The sequence below is a fragment of the Hakea prostrata genome, chromosome 1 (genome assembly GCF_041222555.1).
Source record: "Hakea prostrata isolate BN-2017 chromosome 1, UWA_Hpros_2, whole genome shotgun sequence".
Taxonomy (NCBI): domain Eukaryota; kingdom Viridiplantae; phylum Streptophyta; class Magnoliopsida; order Proteales; family Proteaceae; genus Hakea; species Hakea prostrata.
Window position 1 is genome coordinate 23,420,440 of NC_142600.1, and position 14,793 is coordinate 23,435,232.

At 36.8% G+C, this 14,793-nt stretch overlaps 1 protein-coding gene and 1 pseudogene across 1 annotated transcript; both read right to left on the bottom strand.

Annotated features, from left to right (window-relative positions):
- Positions 1-4,575: 4,575 nt before the first annotated feature.
- On the bottom strand, positions 4,576-6,455 carry LOC149028353 (cytochrome P450 94A1 pseudogene; annotated as a pseudogene).
- Positions 6,456-11,657: 5,202 nt separating this feature from the next.
- On the bottom strand, positions 11,658-13,361 carry LOC149028354 (chalcone synthase 2-like). The gene is made up of 2 exons (XM_089136040.1): positions 13,099-13,361; positions 11,658-12,948 (listed from the first exon to the last, which is right to left on the bottom strand). The coding sequence occupies exons 1-2, from the start codon at positions 13,277-13,279 to the stop codon at positions 11,954-11,956; spliced, it is 1,176 nt and encodes a 391-aa protein (XP_088992166.1). The 5' UTR covers positions 13,280-13,361; the 3' UTR covers positions 11,658-11,953.
- Between the last annotated feature and the right edge of the window lie 1,432 nt (positions 13,362-14,793).

The following is a 14,793-nucleotide window of genomic DNA, read 5'->3' on the forward strand; positions in this document are numbered from 1 at the left end:
AAATCTTTTTTGCCCATATATGTTTTAAAATTATTTGTATCCTTCGCACATTTTCAAGTTATTAAAACCTTTTTTTATTTAATTTAATTTGTACCTTATTTTCTTGCTATTATTAACCCAGTGAATTATCTTGCTTATCAATCCTAATAAGGGAACTTAATTCAAATTATATATTCCACAAAAATAACTCCAAAATCTTAACATTTTAGATCTAATACTAATCAGTCTCTTATGGCCGTCAAGTTGCATTGGATCTATCACAAGCAAAATGCTTATTTTTTAGGTAAGAAATCTCTACTTTGTCTTTAGGTAGGGCATCGACAATTTTCAAGACTCCCATTAATGAAAACGAGGCAAAGTCGTCAAGCTTCATGCTAGTTTTACATGGTTATTCTTTCCAAAGTTCGATTATTGTTATGAGCTTTTAACTACTATGGATATATTGGTAATCATCTTGCTATGGTTTGTTTGCTATGCTAGATCATGATTTACGATTGAGTTTTATGAAATTTAATATTTTTCCACTTCTTGTTGTTTGCTTAAGTTTACCGACATTTTTTTTTGTTTTAAAATGCACTATTGATGTTGTTAATACATTGTCACTTTATGTTGTCAAAATGCAGTTTTGTAGGGTTAATAATCCTTTACAATATTTTGTTAAACTTCTGGAATTTTATTATGCTATAAGTGCATAAATTGACGAACTCATTAGATCTTATAAGAGTTTTTTTTTCAGGAGAATTGTAGGTTTTTTCACTCACTCTTATCCAAGGCAGCAACGTTTTGAAGAGTTTTAGTATAGCAAGAAACTCTTGAAATTTCTATATAAAGCCATGTACAAATACAATTTAAAATACAATAAAGAAAACTAGCATCTTCTCTTCACTGTGGACATAGGTTGAAGTACACAACCGAACCACATTAACTTATCTTGAGTTCTCTTCTAATTTCCATATTTTCTTTCACATAAAATATAGATTTTAATTCCTACCAATAAAATAAATATCAATTAAGTATTTCTGGTATTCGAGTTGGTAAACTATCATATTAAGAGAAATCCCTACAAATAAAAGTTCTTCCCTACCAGACAAGGATTTGGACTACACATCAATTTTCAATTGACAAATGCAAAAATTGTTCAGAAAAAAAGGTCAGATATGGCATTAGACCTAAGTGGGTATTGCTTAGCCTATTGTCTAACCCTTCTCTTGTACTCTCTGTTACATCCTCCAATTACGTTATCAAAGATAAGTAGAAAACAATGGGCTTCCATGATACAACCATTACAAAAACAAAAATAAAATAAAATTCTCAGGTGCATGGTTGAATACCTGGATGAAGAAGTGATTTCGATTGGTATGTCAAAAAGAATTTGCTTCACTGTGATAGCTGGTCACCAACCCTGGACATAATGATCGACAGCACTTTCTATTAATGGAAGATCAACCAAATCTCATCATACACTTCAAACAGTAGTAGAAAGCCCAACAACAGTGTTGAGTACTTAACCCTATTCTCATTGAGAATCGATAAACAAAAAGTTCCTGAAGGATAAACAATAGAGTAGAAAAAACCTTGAGGGAACTTGCACTTGGGTGGGTTGCTAGAACGTTAAGAGTAATTAATTGGGAACTAACCACCATTCCAGTAGATCTGCAAATAGAAGAGTAGGTGTGAAAAATTTGTTGATGCAAATTATGCACACGAATATTAGTGAAGTAAAATCAGTTTAAGTTGAAGAAGTTGTTGCCCAACTAATCAGCTTCTGTAAGATGTAAAGAAAATCGACCATCTACTTCATACAAACTAGTTTTCAAACCAGAGTAATATAGCATAAACTGTCAAATAACATGATTGCAGAATTAAGTAATTAATCAAAGATGCTTTGGAAATTTTACATTTTGGGACAAAATTCTCATTGAAGATCAAAATTATAATCGAGTCTGTATTCTAACAGCAGATCCAGTCTGCAGAATTTGAGTAATTGAATTGAACGATAGATCATTAGCTTCAAGACGACTAAAGTGGGGGAAACTTTTTTTTTTTTAAAGGAAATTATAAGGTATTAAAAAAAGAAAAGAAAGAAAACGTAAAATCGTTTAAAATGGAGAAGAATTCAAGAAATACCTTCTAATGTTAATTAAAATGGAATTTTAGGATTCATTTATAGGCAAGTAAATGAAAAAGAGTATACCACAATTATTATTAGTAAAATAAGAAAATGAAACACAGAAAGAAATTTCAAGAAGATATAGTTACTTGAAGGCAGGTTTGAGAGAAAGTTGTGAAATATCTTCTACCATTAATATGACAATGGACAGTTTCTTTTACCTTATTTGATTTGTAAACTAAAAAATATGTAAAAATATAAAGGGTACCTACAATTATTGAAACAAAAAGAAAAATAATAATAAAATAAAATAATAATAAAAACTCTAATGCAAAAAAATATGTCATTTGAATTAAAACATAGGATAGAGTGGTTGAGGAAAAGATATGTCATTAAAGAGGAGTGTATGCTTTTATTTATATAATGACAAATTATATACCATCGATACGGAGAACGTGCACAATGGGTGGCAACCTCATTGTACAGACATAAAGTCCAAAGACATCATAGGTTCAATCATGCCACCTTTTCCCTCCCCCTAGGCTTGTGAGCCCCTAATCACCTTGATATTCATTTGATTTACATCTATAGACTTTTATGGTTGAAATCAATGTGCTTTTTTTTTGGTAATATTTTAAAAAATAAAAATGTGGAGAATACCTTATGTTATTCTTTTTATTTTGATCTTGTATCATTTATAATTTGTAGGGTAATTACCATGATTCGTTTGATTTACATCTATAGCCTTTTACTATTGAAATGATGTGTTTTTTTTTGGGGTAATGTTGATTTAGTAAGATCCTAATGCTTTTTAATTTTTTGATAATTTACTCCTTAAAAATAATAAAGAATAATATATAGAAAAAATTGTTGTTAAAATTCAAAATAATTTTAAACATATTGTTGTCAATTTTAGAAATTTCTTAAATTTTATTCCTAAAATGAAAAAATATATATTCTAAATTTTGAATTATTTGTTGTCATAGTAATGAATAACAAAAATATTGTGAAATTAGTAGCTCTATGATGTTAAATATTGAAAAAGAAATTGCAATGAACACCTCGACTACATCTTCAGGGGAGACATTTCTGTGATGGTAGAACCCACCACCTCTTCACTTAGAGGCGTGGATCTTACTGCTAGAGCAACTCTGTGTTGACAAATTTTTTTGTAGCTCTTCACTTGTTCTTGTTTTAAAAAAATATAGTATAGATTTTGAATTATTACCAAGAAAGGTGTTCTTTTAAATACTTGTACTAAAAAGTTTGCAATCATTATTTGCCCCCCCCCAGTCTAGCGTTTGAGGAGAACAATGTGCCCCCTAATGCTTTCTCATCATACAATATTGGGGAGCCCATTTATGAATACTAATAAAAAAATCATAAATGAGACTCTGGTGGGCCCCACGTGGACCCCACCATCACTGCGTGGGGGGGGGGGGGTGTCTGGTGCACATTTCCTATCAAACACTTGATCTTATTTTGAACCTATTGCTCTCCCATCTAAGTTGACTAATTTGTCTTTTCAGTTTAATAAATGAAAATTGTAGAGTTTTTGATGAACTTCGGAATGGAGAAATAGCTCATTGAGTAGTGAGGGAGGGAGTTGGGGATCATGCTGCACAATTAATGTGCAACAATTAGACCGAATTGGGAGCCAAAAACCCCCCCCAACCCCCTTTTTTTTTGCAACAAACCCAACCCCCCCCCCCCTTTCCCCGCAACAATGAGCTACCTACGGTTAAGATTCAAAGTGGTGGTCAAGATCAACTTTTGCTCTTTTTTTATTTATTATTTTTAGTTGGTGTAGTTCAAAAAAAAAAAAAAAAGTAAAGGTCGAGATTTTAAGGGAATTGGTTGACTTTAATGAGTGTGGTGCATCCCGCTTGGGCTAGCAGCTAAGACTTCCAACTTCCAAATTAGCGGAAGAGTACTCTAACCCTAGAGGCATTGCTTTTAGTTTTGGTGATTATTTTGAGTTTCTCTTCTCTTCTTCCAAAACTTAGATACTCATTTTGTAAAATGTTTATTTCAATAGAATGTTTCACGTGAGGATGTCATTAATTTGATGAGGAAGATCATACCATAATACAACTTTTAGCTCATATAAAGCTCATGGGTTTGATAGTTTTCAAGCTTGCCTTTTTTACCAAAAGAAAAAAAAAATTTCAGAATTAAATTAGCAATGATATATGTTCTTTTATTAGACAATTATTAACCATTTTTCTACTTTTTGGTGCTAATCATCCTTTGATTGCTCTTAATCTGATGATAGAAACCTTTTTTATTAAGCAACTTAGGCCTATCAGTTTGCCGGATGTTGTTATGGATAAACAGATTTATAACAACATTTCTATTGTTCATAATTTTTTTTCTTCTATCTCATACAAAAAAAAAGAAAAGGAATATTAAGGAATATTAATCATTCGCAAATGATTTAGCCAAAACAAGGGAAAAAAAAGAAAAAAAAAACGAGGAGGAAATAAAGAAAAAAATAAGAGAAAAGGAAAATTACACATAAAGCCTTGGCGTCGTTAAACCTTGCAGAGAAAACCTGAAAAATAGTAGTGGCATCTTATTCCCTCCTTTGTATCTTCACCGGAAAACCTCCTTTCATCTTAGAAGTCAAGTATGCAACGAAAACAGGTTGGAAGTCCTTCTCCGCCGGCACAATCCGATACCGTCGCATAACTCCGGCGACTAACCTCTGCATCTGCAAGAAAGCCATCTCCTTCCCTAAACAAATCCTGGGTCCTGCCTGAAACACCGTATACGTATATGGATCCCTGGCCACGAACCTCCACTTTCCGCCACTCTCCTCTCTCTCCAGCCACCTCTCTGGCCGGAACTCCGCCCAATCTTTACCCCACAACGATTCCAATCTCCCCATCGTATAAGGATGATAGGTCACTCTCATCCCTTTCTTCACAATCGTTCCGTCTGGTAGAACATCGTCTTCTGCTGCTTCTTTGGAATCGTGTGGTACAGGTGGATACAATCTCATGCTCTCGCAGAGGGAAGCGTGGGTGTAAACCATGTCTTTCACACCATCGTAATCCATCGTATCTTTCATTTCTCTTATCTCCTTCATTATCTCTTCTTCTACTTGAGAATTGCAGGATACTAGCCAGAAAAACCATGTCAAGGCGGCTGATGTGGTGTCTCGACCTGCTAAGATGAAGCTGATGACCATGTCGGTGACTAAATCTTCATCCAGGTGACCTGAATTCAAGACTCGCGATAAGAGATCCACTGTTTCTAACTCGGATTTCTCTTCTAGCTCTCGTCTCTTCTCCCTGACGATGCTTCTAGCGAATTGACGGATGTGAGTTACTGCTAACCCTAGTGGTTTCTCCGATCCAATATTGAGTGCTCGCTTCACCTTCCACACTGCTGGAAACATGGTAGGGAATCGCCCGGTGATCAATTTTACAGCTTCGTCGAACGCGACGGCGAATTCGGCCTGTGGCTGTGGGAAAGACGGCGACAGAGATTTGGGATCGAAACCGAAAGCGATCCTGCAGATATTGTCAAACGCAAACCTTTGGAGGATGTCTTGAAGATCGAGCACGGAATTTTCGGCGGCGGCGGTGGAAAACAGAGGGAGGAGGCATTCAGAGAGTTCGGTTTCGACGACGGTGCCGACGAATTTGCGGAGGGACTTGGTGTTGAACTCGGGGCTGGAGATCTGTCTCTCAGACTTCCAGCGATCGCCATCGGCGTTGAAGATACCAGAACCAAGCAAGTCATGGAGATTGTTGCGGAAAAAAGGGCCTTTGGGGTAATTGTAGAATTGCGTCTTAAGAATGTGTTGAACGACGGCGGGGTTAGCAGTCATGATGTTTCGACGGTTGAAACGCTTGAAAGTGAACGTTGCATTTGGGGAATTTTTGAGGACTTGAGCTATCCATGGCATCCAAAGGTCTCGATTCTTGGGAGCAGCAAAGATGTGGCCGACCAATGGGTAAGAAACAGGGATTTTACTTGCAGAAGAACCAGAAGAAATTCTGTTCTTTCTGATGAAAGAGTAGGAGAAAAAGACGAAAGGAATGACGAAGAGAATGAGCGGAATCACGAACTCAAACTGCTGCAACATGGTGAGTTGAAGAATTAAATTTCTCCTTCCTTGATAGAATTGAAGAAGTGATGAGATTTTGTTAATGAACGAACTCAAAACATTTATCTGGGCAAGTGCAGACAGAAGACTAAACAACAGAATACGTAGAAATGCAAGATTATACAAGGATACGGTATACTATACAGGTATCATCTCCCTGAACACTCCTTCCTTGAAACAGGATTGATACAGGAAATTTATCAGAAATAAGAAAGTGAGAAACCAATTTTATGATTTTGAAAATTAGAAGAATTATATACTAAGGAAATTCGATGTGAAGTATCCATCATACGTATTTATTTTCAATTAAAATTCCCACTTGATTGTGGTTTGGGAAAAACTGCTTCTAGTAAATTGATATAACACACGCTTTTGCTAGAGTGCAGCGCCTAAATGGCTAGGCACTCACGTCATCTTAGAGATAATTTTCTTTATAGAGCTGTTCTAGTGGGTTCGACTCTTGCTGAAGCATATTAATATCCCATTCCACGGCTTAATAAAGTTCTTTTTATAAAAAAAAAATAATAATAATAATAGCATATTGGTTTAAAAACAAAAAATCCCGTGAGAAATTGGGAATGGAACCGAATATTTTGGTTCAAGTTTCATCTCATCCAAACCCGATTTTTATGAATGCATTCTCACTGCATGATCCACCCAACATTTCATGATGTTCAAAGAGGCAATTAACCTGTTACCAAAAGCAACTCTCGATTTCCATGATATTGGCCAATTTACCTGCTTGTTGATTACTTTTCTCTGAAAATGAAGAAAAAAAAATTAAAAAAATTACGTGGTTTATATACCATTGTGGTGTGTGCTACATCCATGGGCGAAGAATAACTTGAATTTTCACTATGTAGAAGAATAGAATCAAAATCTCTCAACCAATCATTAGATCAGCACTACAAAAGCTCTCATTCAAAACCCTAAGACGGTGATAAGATTGGACCGTATAGGTGGTTTGGTTGGATTGACCAAATCTTGGTTGAACCATGTTTGAACCAAACCATGTATCATGCACAAGAAGTAACATCTACAGGTAGGGCGCTTTGGAATGGACTCTTGGTTGAACAAAGAGGCCAATGATGGTCTTAGAGACCAACAAAGACTCTGACCACTACCTATACACGGGATGCCTAGATTGGACGATTAATAGAGATCTACATCGGTCAATCGAACAACCAAGGTAACACCTAACCATTTATTTAAACCTACGTTCTTGCCATTAACAGGTACTCACATTTTAGTGCTTCACTTAGCATTGAGAGCTTTGCAATTACGGTACTACCTCTAAGGTTGTGTGTATCCACTAACTTGATCGGCGAAGACATTCTTCGACCAACATGGTCAAGCATGTGTTTTGCAGGTCAGATCGCTTGCACTGTCAAACTTGTTTGGTGCATATATAGAGACTTCAAATAGATAAATGGATCAATCCATGGGATTAGTTTCTACCATACCACAACAAAGGGCCCTCTGCTACCATTATAGACCTCCAGAATCAGGTCATTCCAGAATTTTATGTTGGTTTGTACTCTTTCCGGATCATGAAATGCTGGATTGAAACCAATGAATAAAGACTTCAGTTTACCTTGGATCAAATTTTCTTTGGTTTGGTTTGGTTTAATATTTTCAGTTTAGTTTCTCAGTGACCACCAACAATTGAGCTAGAGGCTGTTCGCATTTTACGGTAAACAGCTAGAATAAAAAAGATAAAGAGGACATGGGCTGGTCTACTACTTTACCAATGAGATATGTTGATTTAGTCTTATATATATTATAAAGTATTCTCGAAGCTCAAGTTGGTTCATTGTTGCATGACCCATCCAATCACAGATTCACAGTTCAATGACGATCAAAGGCAATAAACCTGTCCATTTTTCTTGAAATCACTCTATAAATGTCAACTTTGTCTGGGATTTTTATTTGCGGCTGCAGCCAGACGGCCTCGATCTTGCCACATCATCAAAATTTAATTGTGTGGTTAAAATTGAAATGCTGAGGATTTATTTGTAAAAGTAAATTTTTATTTTTATATTTTAAGGAGTTAAATTTTATTAATTCACAATTCAAGTCCCTCATTTACCTGATACTCAAAACCCTCTCTCATCTTCTCTTCTCACACCGGCGATACCCAAAACCGTCTCTGCTCGACACTCTGTAAGATTCCAAGCTCATCGCATCAGCTTTGCGAGCTCCAAGGCAAGTCTTTCAACGGATACCAGACCACCAAAGTAAATTGCGAAACAGAATCATCTTTTAAGAATTTTGTCGAACACAAAAAATATTTCAACTTTCTTGTTTTTGGATTTTCACTGGCTCTTCTTAGATCTTCTTCTGCAATTTCTAGTTCAATCTCTTCCCAATCTCTAGGTCACCAGGAACTTAGAGATACTTTCTTTCTATTCTTCCCTTTAAAGCAAAAAATAATTTTTAGCTATCTTAGGGTTGAAGTTTGTGTTCTGCATTCCGTTCCTTTTCCTTTTCCGATTCGTCGTTTCAACATTGAAAACATTCAAGGTTTTTTATTCTTTCTTTTTTTCAGTTTTCCTTAAGCTCTTATGAATAGGGAATTTGAATATGATGTGTTGCTTTTGTTTCTAAGTAGATATCTTGCTCCTCAAATCGGTTCATTCCGACCATTTGAATGGACCTTCGTACCTTGATCTCGCTGATCATAACTCACTTGGACAATGGTGCTTAGTGAAACCAGCGAATCAAAACGCAGCGATTTCATTGTTCCTCTCACAGCAACGGTATCTCACGAGCAGAGGGTTGTTTTGTTCTCGATGAATTAGATTTTTGGGTATACCGTCGGTGTGAAAAGAGAAAATGAGAGAGGGTTTTTGAGTATCGGGTAATGAGGGACTTGAGTTGTAAACTAATAAAATGTAACTCCTTAAAATATAAAAATAAAAATTCATTTTTACAAATAAATCCTCAGCACTTCAATTTCAACCACACAATCAAATTTCGATGATGTGGCAAGATCGGGGCCGTCGGCGGCAGTATAAAAATCCCTTTGTCTGCTGGCAGTCTCGTCTAAGTACTCAAAGTTGAGTAGCCAATAGCTTAAGGGAACTAAATGAGCATTCACATTACCCTTGAATGAAGTAGATGAGGGGTTATATAGTAACATGGACATTGTGACTTGTTGAATGGTTTAGCTTACGTAAATTTTCTCTCAAACTGATACATCGATCTATTCCAACGTAAGTTTTATCCAAGCATAATGATAGTAGAATTGTGTTGTGAATTACTCCATAGGGCAATATTCATTTCGAAAATGACATCAAATATCTTGCCTAAAATGGACATGATGCCACATCTACGATCCTAAATCAATCCTGTGTTGATTAGTTTTTCAGTGCTCCATAGCATGTTCTTGGGTGAGGCTAAAGTTTGGGTCCTCGATCAGGCCAACTTCTAGATCTCCAATCATGCATCTCCTTGTCATCATTCCGAAGTCTAAGATCGAGCCCCCCATACCCAAATTTCATCCTCACGTTGGGTGGACTTTTGAGTTTGTAGTGAGATTTGGAGTTAGGGCCCCGATTTGTCTTGAACATTGTAGGTTACTTCAGAATAATCCGGTCTGACCACCGGTTTGGAATGTGTTGAAACGTTGTTGAGGAATCTGCAAATGCATTTGATCTTACAATTCTACTTGAGAGCTGAAACGTATCAAATGTACTTTCTTTAAGGTATTTAAATACCCCGATTTGTGCAATACGGGTTCTACAGTGTCTTCACCCCAAGATCAGTCAGCCCAACCTTTAAGGTTGCACCCCATAAAGGTTACTTAAGGTGTATCAGGTAATGTTCACTGCTTGACAGAACAACAACAGGGAGAGAGAGAGAGAAAGAAAGAGGAGGAGATTATTCAGTGCTTAGAATGAACTCGGAAATGGCTTTATATAGAGCTCCAAAGGCAGTGGGTGAAAGGGTAAGATCACCTCTCTTTGTTGAGGGTACTTTTCGGCTCAACTGCCTTCAAGAAGGTACCTATCCAGCTAACCTCCCTACTAGAGAGTGCCTTAGACTCTCTAATGGCATCTCCACGTAATCACCCACCAACGGGCTTTCCATAATAGGGCCCATGACAAAATGGGCCTTCCGGATCAAAGTCCACGGGCTTTCCAAAATAGGGCCCATGACAAAATGGGCCTTCCGGATCAAAGCCCAAGTCCCAAGTCAAGCTCGGTTCGTGTCACACAAATTAATAATACATGGGCCTTTACTATATATAAGTCATATAATCAGATCCTCTCAACCCGATATAAGACTAAATAAAACCATGGATAAAAGATACAATTAAAATAAATATTTATATAAAATAAGTTTTAAACATATTTACAACAGACTGAGCTCTAATTCTTGTGCTAAATTTACATCACCACTCTACCCCAGTTAAAAAAATATATTTTTTTATTTTTCCCCCTTTGTTGGTGTTATATTATCCTGGCAGTAAAGGCCCAGATGTGAGCCTGGCAATAGGCCTAGATCACTAAATGTATGATTTATCTTCAATTCTGTAAGCCCAACTAATAACTTACAAATAAATCTTGTACAACAGTAGGTGCACCTAAATATTTCTAAAGATTCATGTTATTTATAAATATAAAGAAAGAAAGAGGGTCATCTCTTTTAGCCTAATTTTCACTGACGTTGCTCAGTTCATTGAGTTTTGCTCTGTCATTTCAATAGGAATTGCTGCTTTTGGAAATAACGCCAGAAAGTTAAAACGTGCTTAGAAGACATACTTAGAGATTAAATTTGAACTCTATATTTGAATCAATTCTAATTTATCTTGACGTTTGAATTCTTTCTATTAGAACGATTCTTATGATATAAACACTCAAAAAAAAAAATTATGAAGGAGTTTATAGTATATAATAAAAATCCAAGATACTCTATATAAACAATTTATAAAAAAGGAAGAAGCTACTTACAACAAAGGTTACCATTGACAATGAGCAAATTGTAGATTTTGAGTGTTGTGAATTTTTAACAAAGAAAAAAGAGAAAAAGAGAAAAAAACAAAACAATGGGAATGAGTCAAATGACTGAACGAAGGTTCTATGAATATACATGTAGGGAATAGGAATTTGGGATTTTTTTATAATCCTTTTGGGTTTCTATTTTTCTATTATTTCTATTTTCATTTTTATTAAAAAAATCAATTAATATGCCAATTAAAACAACAATTAAGAAGGAAATCAATACGGCTATCTTTAGAAGTCGGGTATGGCATCAAGTGCTTGCTTAATATACGCAAAAAATGTTGTTTTATCAATTATACATTCGGTTACACATATTAATACGACGATTAATATTCATATTTACTAAGTATGAACCAAAGTGTGATTATATGAAGAGAGTATCAAAATCTAGTTGATTTATTTTCAAACATAAAAACAACACCTTACAATCTGTCCCTAGAGTACACACCATTCTAAAGATTTAGTTACAAACAAATCAACCTTTATTTTAAAATCGTAATTGCACCTTGCAATATTTCATAGGACATACACCATTCTGAAGTGGTAAAGACCCATCGAGCTAGTAAATGGAGAACAAGAGACTTCTCACATATTACCCAGACTGCAAAAGGCAACACCTCATCTTATTTCACTAGCTAGGACATACACCATCGAGAGAGAGATTTACCATAGATTACTCGGGCTGCTAGAAGTCACTATTCACTGTTCAATCATATGATATTATAGGGAGCAACTACGCAGCACGATCGTTTCCACAGTCATACCTGGTCCAAATCCTAACAACACACCCCAGTCAAACCCTTCACCTGTTGTGTTTTTCCCTTCTTCAAGAGACGTTTTCCTCATCTCATGCAAAATAAACAGCAGTGTTGGGCTTGACATGTTACCAAAATCGTCTAACACCTTCCTTGTTACAAACAATTTCTCCTTTCTTAAATTGAGTTTTGCTTGTATTTTGTCTAGAATCGCTGGTCCCCCAGGGTGAGTAACCCAAAAGATGGAGTTCCAGTCACTAATACCAACTTGATTGAACACCTGTAGCAAGCAGTTCTCAATGTTCTCAGAGATAGTCCGTGCCACATCCTTAGACAAGCTGATCACTAGACCTTCTTCACGCAAGTGTGCTGCAACCATATCTCCAGAATTTGGAATAAGTGTCGAAGCTGCGGATACAAGTTGAAACAACGGCTGTTCGAGAGATGGATTTGGGTTTGCACCAATTATGAGAGCCGCTGCACCATCACCAAATATTCCCATCCCTAACAGAGACTCCAAGTCTGCGTCTGTAGGTTCACGGAAAGCATTAACTGAGTTTATCTCTGAGCAAACAAGGAGGATTCGTGCACCGTTGTTATTCTCAGCAAGGTCTTTGGCCACACGGAGGGCAGTGGCACCACCGATGCAACCTTGCTGATACAACATTACACGTCTAATAGTAGGGGAAAGGCCAAGGAGCTTGACAAGTTGAAAGTCAGCACCAGGCGCATCGATGCCTGAAGTGGTACAGAATATAAGGTGAGTGATGTCGGATTTGGGTTGCCCCCACTCGTTGATGGCCTTGGTTGCGGCTTCCTCGGCCAACATAGGTACCTCAGAAACCAAAATATCTAGGCGGGCATTGAGCGATGGGGTCATGGAGTTAATCATGCTGGGGTTTTCCTTGAGTAAACCCTCTGTTAGGTATATATGCCGTTTCCGGATCATTGATCTATCGCCTACATTAACAACATAATGGAAACAACAAGAACATGTTAGGTATTAATTTCACCGAACAAGTGCATACATTAATTAGACGCAGAAGGCTACGTGAGTCTATAACTGAAGTATGCATGTTGGATTGCAATGTAAATATATCTTTTACTTACACATTCGTCTGAGTTTCTCCTTCAGTTCAGTCTCATGCTCACTTCCTGTAACTCTGAAGTAGAAATCAGGAAAATCAGTCTGGTAGACTATCTGGGACGGATTTGCTGTGCCGATGGCCAATACTGTCGCTAGGCTCTTCTGAGACTGGCTTGGATCGATGGTTCCTCCGGTGCTTCCCATATCTGTCGATGCTCAGCTTAATCAGTAATGAAGAAGTGGCTTCAACTTCACTGCAGCTGATATATCTCTTCAAGTATATGCAACTCGGGTTGGTGCTGATGAAATGACAGAGCCAATAGACATGGTTTTTATAGAGAAATGTAGGTCGCATGGATCATCTGATCAAGATTCGATTGCCATTGCCAAATCCTCCCTGGGGGTTTGAATAATACCGGTGGATGCCTCGTGCCTGCTTTAATAATTACTGCAACAATCGGAAGAGCTGGCAGATTTAGAAAAGCCTCAATGAGTGTCACCCAGTCATTAGAATGAGTCATCTGTTCAACCTATAACTGGAGTCACGTTCTTCAGCTTCCACTTAGCTTTTATTTATTTTTGTTTCTCCAACCAATACAGGATTTTGGTTCTACCTGAAAAAAAAGTGAACGTGATGCCCGTGTGGAACCATACAATAAACAGGAAATCACAACCTCAAAATAATATTGAATAATTATCCAGTAGAAAATGGCATCATGCGCCATTCTTAATTTTTTTTCTTAATCAAAAGGATAATTATCTTAGGCTCTCCAAAACCAGCCTGGAGGCATCAAAAGCTGTCTGTATATTATATACAAGAAAAGGGGGTGGGACTGCCACACATTACTAAGGGAAAACGTAAAATATACAAATTATATCCTAATCTGTCTTGATATTCCATAAAAGTGGGTAATAAATACCATACACAAATCATATTAAAGAGAACCTTAATTTTATATATGCACAACGAGAATAGCTGATGCATTATTTATAAGACAACCATCAATTGTGTGATATCGCAGATGCATAAAAACAAGGATATTTATTAATGCATGGTTGGTAGAGTGGTCAAATTCATATTTTTCAGTGGAGAGGTTATGGGTTTGACCTTTACGGACGACAAAGCTCATTTAAGGATGTAATCGAGGTACGCATCAGCTGGCCCAGATGAACCTCAAACAAAAAAAATAGTAGATGCAACAATCATTATTAGGATAAAGAAACCCAAGCCCAGGATCTGTCCAGGTTCAGGGCCTTATAAGTTTTAAGGGAGCCTTGGGTTGGCTGAGATTTGGTTTCCATCTCTTTTTTCCTTTTCTTTTTCCTGGTAAGAGAGAAGGCTTTTTAAGCATAGACATTGCTACTAAATCCCCCACAGGTTGCTTTGAAATAGAAAAGTTTCAGGGTGTATAAATGAGGGGTTGCATGGTTAACGATTCTAGCACACTTATTTTGTGTTATTTGCCCATTTTTGCCCATAAGTTACTAAAATTTTGTATGGTAAACCGATCTGAAATTAGTGTGTCAGTTCAACAAAAGCGTGCCAAACCAGGCATTTGGCACACAAATTGGTTGTTCACAATTGGAGCTTCTTGGGTATAGAAGCAATTCTGCCGCAAAATGTGAGGCATAAATCAAGGGGAGATGGAACTCAGAGTTATTGATGTAATGTCACAACAGCCCTATGCTCATAAAGGTACAACCTTTCGGCGAAATAT

What these genes read in the sequence shown, in the direction of transcription:
- LOC149028354 (XM_089136040.1), bottom strand. Translation starts at nt 13,279, where the DNA reads ATGGGAAGCACCGGAGGAACCATCGATCCAAGCCAGTCTCAGAAGAGC. An exon ending in GGAGAAACTCAGACGAATGT is followed by an intron (nt 12,949 to 13,098) that starts GTAAGTAAAAGA and finishes TTGTTAATGTAG; the next exon opens with GCGATAGATCAATGATCCGG.